The sequence below is a fragment of the Trichosurus vulpecula genome, chromosome 6 (assembly GCF_011100635.1).
Source record: "Trichosurus vulpecula isolate mTriVul1 chromosome 6, mTriVul1.pri, whole genome shotgun sequence".
Lineage (NCBI taxonomy): Eukaryota > Metazoa > Chordata > Mammalia > Diprotodontia > Phalangeridae > Trichosurus > Trichosurus vulpecula.
This window is the reverse complement of record NC_050578.1, coordinates 263842576-263850810: the sequence shown is the minus strand read 5'-3', so window position 1 is coordinate 263850810 and position 8235 is coordinate 263842576. Positions and strand designations below refer to the sequence as shown.

The window sequence follows — 8235 nt, the reverse complement described above, 5'->3', positions numbered from 1 at the left end:
GAAGACTCATCTTGTTGATTTCAAATCTGGCTTCAAGCAATCCCTAGCTGTGTGACACTGGGCAAGTCACTTACCTCTGTGCCTCAGTTTTTCATTTGTAAAATGATCTGGAGAAGGAAATGGCAAACCACTCTAATATCTTTGTCAAGAAAACTCCAAATGGCATAATGAAGGGCCAGATGTGGCCAAAACAACTGAACAATGATGATAATCCTTTCACTATGCCCGTTATTTAACAACTATTTTTGGGAAAGACAATAATTGGTTGAGTATTGCAAAGTAGATGGAAGGTTAATCTTAGAAACATGAAGTTTTAGGCTCAAGTCCTGGTTCTAGTACATAGGAATTTCATCAACTTCATTTATTCATTGGTTCATTCTTGTATTTGAATTCCCCGTGTCTATCACAGATTATATCAGAGAGGGCTTGTTCATAAATACCCATTGATTGTTTTACTTTAAGCCACAATAATGGTTCTTGTTGTTCTCTATTTTTGTTTCATTATGTGCCTTTGATTTTTAGATCATAAATCCATTTTGAATTTATTATGGAATATAGCATTATATTAATAATAACAATAATAGCTAACATTTAGATAGCATTTATTATGTGTCAGACTTCCTAAATTTCTCTCTTTCGATCCTCAACAACAATCCTGGGAGGTAGGAGCCAATATTATCCTCATTTTACCAGAAACTGAAGCAGAAGTTAAAAGACTTGGCAAGAGTCACCTAACTAATAAATGTGTAGACTGGATTTGAACTTGGGTCTTCTGGCTCCAGGCCTGGTACTCTATCCATTGTGTAGTTAGCCATCCCTTCATAAGGTCATAATCTATAACCAGTTTCAACCAAACTACCTTATCATTCTCCCAGTACTTTAAACAACAACAAAAATAACCACTAAGTTCTTAAACAAGCAATTCATATTATCAGATTTATTTGACAATGAGATATTCTTCATGACTATAACTGATGTCGAATTTCCCAGTCATCTACTTTTGTGTTATTTAACTGGTGATGAAGGATGATGATTTAACTCTCTAGAAGAATCAGCAGTCATTTTCTCCTTTCTTTTCCCCTCCTGTCATACTTTCACCATGAACAAAATATTTTAAGAACAAAAACACTTCTATACCCCGCCTCCAGCCCTGACCTCCATCTACAAATACAAACAATGGAGGACATAATCTGCTCAACAATGGAATGAGTCTAAGATCACAGCTTTGGTGAGCTGACCATTAGTTTCTCAAATATGTCACACTACATTGAATCCAGCCTAACATCTAGACAAAACTAACATCTGCCTTGGTCAATAAAGAAGATCCATGGTTAGAATAATTGTTTTCTTCCTGAATCTCCACTGGGCTTTATATTTAATTTAGATTGTATTACTTTCTGTGCATTTTGTCCATTTTACCATTCCAAAGATATTATAAAAGTGTTAACTTCTCAAAATATACTTTTCCTATTGACCTTTGACTTGCCAGTGTCGTTTCTTTTCTTCAAATAAATAATTATAATTCTGTCTTCGATAATTTGTGACCACATGTTGTTTTGTCATAAACCTGTTTGAATTCTGAATGTCATTAACATCTTGACATTATTAGACACTGGGCAAAGATGACTCTACCTTCTTTGTGAAGTTCTTCATCCTGTAACTGATGTTGGCCTCTCTAGTCCTGAATGAAATTCGTGTGTGTGTGTGTGTGTGTGTGTGTGTGTGTGTCCATGTCCTTCTTGATCATAGTACTTCTATCCAGCATCCCGGTTGAATCTTAGATTTCTGCATATAAACATTAGTATTTTTCCTCATTTAGAATTATCTCACAATGATGTATCATCTCAATCTTGTCAAGAAAATTCACTGCAAGAAGAGCATCCTGGAACAGTATCCTAGCTGCTAGATCTTTTATCAGCAGGATGAGTTGTCCTTTTCTACTCTTCAGTTCCAATATTTGTGATAAAAAGTAGAGTCTTTATTCAAAAAAGAACATATCCTTCCATGTGAACCATCATTTCAAATACCTGTTTATTAGTGTATTTTCTCTTTGTTTTTGCTCCACACATCAGAGCTCCCAGAGTCATTGGATACCTGTGGCTAACTAGTCATAAAATCTGGGATTTGGGGAAGATGAGGTATCCTATATGAAAAACCTAGGGTACCTTTAAAAGAGGACCAAGCTTCAGTACACTACTGGGAGGGCATTGAATTCCCAATATTAATTATTTTCGTATATCTCCTCAATAATATTTCCTCAAAGAAACTAACAGCAAGTTTCGATGACACTTTTCTTAATTTTCAGGTGTCATATGAATTACAAAGACAGGATGCCATTCTTCAGTCCACATGTGCCTCACATTCTCTGGATCTTTGATATGATAGATTCATTTAAATCTGGAATTATTTTATTTCAGCCCTTGCCCAAGCTACTAAATATAGGGAAATATATTGCACATAAGATACCCAGATCAATAATGTATTGGGAATGCATCCAGTACAGAGTAGAAGGAAAAAAATAAAGGTATGGGAAATGAGATAGGAGGAGGCCCAAAATAATATGCCTTGGATGTGGAAGAATTTTTCTACTAATACCAGGTGACTAAGTCAGAGATTGTTTCCCTTCATAAAATGTAAGTTCATCCCTGGCATGAACCACTTTTTGTTCATCTTTTTAGGCCCAATTTTAGCAAATTGTTTGTTAGCAGCATTTTCTACATCTCTGTTAATTAATTGATTCTCTCACACAAGAAAACTGCAACCAAAATTGCATTTTTGGGAAAAAAATCTCTCCTAATAATTACATAGAGGATGCCTTTTTGGTTCTTTCAAAATGTTAAATATACAAAAAACACATACAAAGTCATTATCTAAGGAATTAGTAGGAGAGGTTTTTTTCCACAAAAAGAGAGAATTGGAACTAATCTCTACATTGGACATTGAGAAAATGCTTGCATCAGTTTTTTAAAGACTCTTTTCAATGCACCTTTCACTTCATTGTTCCTCAAACTGTAGATCAATGGATTGAGCATGGGGATGATCAGAGTGTAAAACACAGAGGCCATCTTGTCTATATCAAAGGAGTGGCTAGATTGGGGCTGCAAGTACATGAAGAGAAGTGTCGCATAGAACACAACCACCACTGTGAGATGAGAGCCACAGGTGGAGAAGGCTTTGTGCCTGCCCTCAGTAGAGTTCATCCTGAGGATGGCCACAAGAATGAGCACATAAGAGACAAGGATAATCAAGAGGGAATAAACCAAATTAAATGAACAAAGGCTCATAAGGATTAGTTCAATCTCACTCGTGTCTGAGCATACAATGGACAATAAAGGAAGACTGTCACAGTAGAAATGCTGTATTACATTAGAATCACAGAAAGACAAATTAAAAATCTTAACTGTGACCAGCAGGGATACAATGATGCTATAGATATAAGGGACAACCACTAAGATGTAGCACACCCTATCTGACATGATAACCATGTAGACAAGGGGCTTACAGATAGCCACATAGTGGTCATAGGCCATCGCTGAAAGGACGAAAACTTCACTGGTCATAAATATACCAAAGAAAACTAGCTGTATTGCACACCCATTGAAGGAGATGTTATTTTTCTCCACCATAAAACTGACCAGCATTTTTGGACCAACAACTGTGGAATAGCCAAGATCAACAAATGCCAGATTCCTAAGAAAAAAGTACATGGGAGTTTGGAGGTGGGAATCAACACAGGTGAGGATGATCAGACCAAGATTCCCCAGAGCTGTGACCATGTAGTTGAGGAAAAACAATGCAAAAAGTGTTCCCTGAAGTTTGACGTGGCTTGTGATGCCCATGAGAACGAATTCAGTCACCTGGTTCCCTTTGGTGTCATTGATCTTGATCATCTCTCCTATCCAAGGAAGATAATCTGAGAATTAAAGGAAGAAGGCTTGAGAACTGTTTGAAAGGTCATTTAAGCTATAGTAGCTAGAAATGGTTTATCTAAGATGAGCAAGAACTTTCTCACAACATTACAATATATTCATATAATACATCATATCATTGTACCATATCACATATCACATCATATCATACATATCATTTACCATATCATACCACTATCTTATCACTAAGGGAAAAGGAATTGAAGTTTTATTTTACAAAATTAAGAGTAAACATGAAGCTCTTTAACCCCAAGAGTTAGAATGGGATAATATTATGAATAAATTTTAAAATATCTTAAATAATCAGTGGGTAGAAGGATTATACTAAGGAGGATAGAATATGTGAGAACACCTAAAATGCACATTGTGTTGTATAGGTTGAGAGTTGTCTTTAAAGCCCCAAAGTCTAAGATTCAGGAACCATATTCAACATATTTCTATGTGACTGTCTGCTAATCACATAGCATCCTGGTAGTTGTAGGCTACTTCATTTGACTATAGCTTACAGAAATAATGTAGAGTCAGTGGTGTTAGATAGTTTCCTTCTTGGGAATGCCCTAAATAATTGAAGTTAAAGGTCCAGTATCTATACCTGTCTCTATCACCCGTGGTTTTGAACTGTATGACTTCTAGGAAAAGAACCTGTTTCACTTCATTTATGACAGTCTTACTTCTCTTTGCCTTCTTATAGAGAGTATATCTCACTGCCTAGATTTTGAAGATGGCCTCGGGTTACAATTTTGGTGTTTTTAATGCCTGCTATTGTCAAAAACTTGAAAAAAATTTTAAAACTAAATACATTAAGTGTGTTCTGATGACGATAAGCAGTTACGTGTACTAAATCTCAATGACCCCTGTGTTCTCATACATTTGTAGTTATCAATATTCCTTGATGAAAACTATTTGGTTTTTGTTTCCAACAAAACTTCTGTGACATTGGTCAGAGCTAGGACCTGTCACCTGGTATCTTTCCTAGAAATGTTTTATACAATTTCACCTTTAGCTAAATGTCTTCATGACATCATTCACCTATGTGACAGATGTCAGCTTCTTTAACTGAGCTGGTTGCACCCCATGTGATCTTTTGATACCTGATGTACTGAGATGAACACAAACGAATTACTTGATTACCTGAAAGGCAGACTCTTCTGCGGCTTGCTCATGATATCACTATTGCCAGCTGGTGGAAGCAGACTTTATGGCTTTTGCAGTCCCCAGAAGACTGTATCCCTGAAGTACTCTTAGGCTTAGTATCTGTAATGAATGTCAATGTTTACACAGTCCCCTAATTCCATGAAGAATTTATTATATACCTACTGTGTTAGGATCCTTTTTTATGGGTTATACTGCACAGTTTGTATCAAGTCCAACATTGCAGAAGCTTCTAAGAGTGGTCTCTAGCCAATCCAAACATTTTATTTTAACAATCCATAAACTAAAGACAAAGTAGATGAAAAATATGTAGTATGCAGACTATAACATACATTTGGATGGGCTCACCTTTTTGTATGAACATCTGGAACAGATGATAGAAATGGATTCAGTGTTGGGCCCAGAAATAATGAAGGGAAGGTCAGCAGGCTGGATGGCCTTTAAGGAATTAAAAGATTCTGTAGAATAAATAGGTAGTGCAGTTGATAGAGCCCTAAGCCTGCAGTCAGGAAAATCTGAAATCAAATATATTCTATCGCTATAACCCTTGACACATGACTTAAGCTTTATTTACCCCATTTTGTTACACACAAAATGGGGATAAGGATGATGATGATGATAATGATGATGATGAGGATAACTAACTTCCAGGGGTTTTGTGAGTCTCTAATGAAATTTTTATCAGGCAACTAAGTGGCTCAATGAATATATCACTAAACTCGAAGTCAGGAAGACCTGGGTTCAAATATGGCTTCAGACACTTGATAGCAGTGTGACTCTGGACAAGTCACATAACCTTTGTCAGTGTCAGTTCCCCAAGTTTAAAATTAAAATTATAATAGTGTCCAGCTCCCAGGGTTGTTGTGAAGATCAAATGAAGTAATATTTGTAAAATTAATAACACAATGCTCGGTATATGGTAAAAACTTCATAAATGCTCAGTTCCTAAATTTCTTAATGCACTCAAGCTTTTTGACAAAGGTCCTTCTTTTTAATTATCACTATTCTATTGGTTTTATCGAATATCTTTGAGAAATGGAGTACAGGAGCATCCAAAGAACTTAACGCATTGCCAAAAGTCAACCTACTCTATTTTGAGACTAGTCTGATTGTTTTGTGGGTGAGCATGGATTAGTGGCTAGAAGCTTAGATTGGCTGAATCTGAAAGAGGGGAGGCAGATCCAATGTATCATCATATTGATATGTCTAAGTAAAATATATAGACCCCAAAATAAGTAGAACTGTATCACTGAAACTTGGGTGAAGATGCACGACCTAGACAGTAAAGTCTTCTGACACATATCATATCTTATCTTCCAATCTTCTACATGTAATAACAGGACTGGACACCCTCCCTAGGGAGTTGTTTTCACATTTTTTTATGAAATCTCTGAACTTTGATGTTCTGGAGAAACCATAATAGAGACCTAGTCTGGATTCTCTAGGACATCAATATTTTTAGTTCAAGTCTAGAAACTGCCTTTCTTCCCTTCTCCTTTCCACCTTTCCAATTTTTTGTCATCAGTTTTGAATATAATATGGCATTTTCCTGGTCTTTACCTCTATGATGTTTACTCTTATGCACAAGATATAGCAATCTGATTAGAAGTACTTAATAAGTACATGAATGTAGATCATGGTGGTGGTGATGAAAATAATTAAGGGTGATGGACAAGTGGGTGACACAGTTTATAGTTGGAATTGGCAATGGGAGCAACTGAGATTGAATCCTGACTCATTAGTTATATGACCTTGGGCAAGTCATTTAACTATTATCAGCCTCAGTTTCCTCATCTGTAAAATGAAGATATTAATAGCACCTACCTAACATTATTGTATTAATTAAATAATGCTTATCAAGTGTTTTGAAAATATTAAAATACAATATATAATCATAGCTATGATAATGACAATGATAGCGATAGTTATGATTGCAAGGACAATAATGATGATGATTATGATGATGATGGTGATGGTAATGTTGATGATGATGGTGATTATGCTGATATTATATAGATGGCAAGCTGAGTAGATAATGTAGGGCTTGCAGTCAAGAAGATCTGCGTTCAAATAATCCTTCTAACACTTGCAAGCTATTTTAAACATTATAAACCACTCAATCTTACTAACGTAAGTGCATGCCACTTACCATCAATGCCCCCTACTTAATCTCTAGGAATTATTTTATCCACATAATGAAGGTAATAATTTTGTTCCTACCTAAGATATAGACTTGACCTTAGAGTTAGGATGGCCTGAAGGATCTGGGATCCTCTATTTTACCAGAAGGAATGAAATTGATGATTCCCATCACATCCAAACCCTAGGACCAGTTAATCAGCTTCAATGAAATTGAGAAGCAAAGACGTTAGGTAAGATACCTGATTGCATCGGGGCCAGGGGAGGGGGTGTTGGGGAAGAAGAAGAGCTATTCAATGTGAATCTATTCTCCACTCCATCACCTCTCTACATATAGAGTTGAGTGTTGAGGGAAAGCAATACCATTATGGAACACTGCAGGCAACTCGGATCAACTACAACATTGTCAAAGGAAAAAACACCTTTAAAACACTTAAAATTCTCATCAAGTGGATGACCAAGAGTATTAACCATGTATTCAGAGGAGCTATGATTAAACGTGCTACCTACCTCCTGGCAGAGAGGTGAAAGACATGAAATGAATAAACATACATTTTAGACCTGACTACTATGTATATTTGCTTTGCTTGACTATGCTAATTTGCTTAAAAATATTTTCTTTATTCTTATACTTTAAATGATAGTTTTACAGGGAAAGTGGGAGTTGATTGAAAATAATGATGCCAAAAAAGAGGATCAAAGAAACATTTTAATGGAAAGAAGAGAAAAAGAGGAAATACAGAAAGAAGACTAGACACGCAGGATAGTTTTGAATGCAATGTGTAGTTAAATACATATATAAATGTATATGTATACATATGTATGTGTGTATCTAAATAAAAAGCAAATAGTGTGAAGTCAATATTCATGGGTTCATATGGGAACTTCATTACGCTCACCTTTGTGTATGGAAATCCTCTTTTTTGATGTTTAAATTCAACACTTCAAAAAGCCAAAATAAATAAATAAAAGAAATTACCTAGAAGACCTATAACAGAATTGCAAAATTTGAACA

At 35.7% G+C, this 8235-nt stretch overlaps 1 protein-coding gene across 1 annotated transcript; it reads right to left on the bottom strand.

Annotated features, from left to right (window-relative positions):
• Positions 1 to 2927: 2927 nt before the first annotated feature.
• On the bottom strand, positions 2928 to 3893 carry LOC118855070 (olfactory receptor 8K3-like). The gene has a single exon (XM_036765194.1). The coding sequence runs from the start codon at positions 3888 to 3890 to the stop codon at positions 2928 to 2930; it is 963 nt and encodes a 320-aa protein (XP_036621089.1). The 5' UTR covers positions 3891 to 3893.
• Between the last annotated feature and the right edge of the window lie 4342 nt (positions 3894 to 8235).

Coding starts and splice junctions, on each gene's coding strand:
- LOC118855070 (XM_036765194.1), bottom strand. CDS start 3,890: ATGATCAAGATCAATGACACCAAAGGGAACCAGGTGACTGAATTCGTT.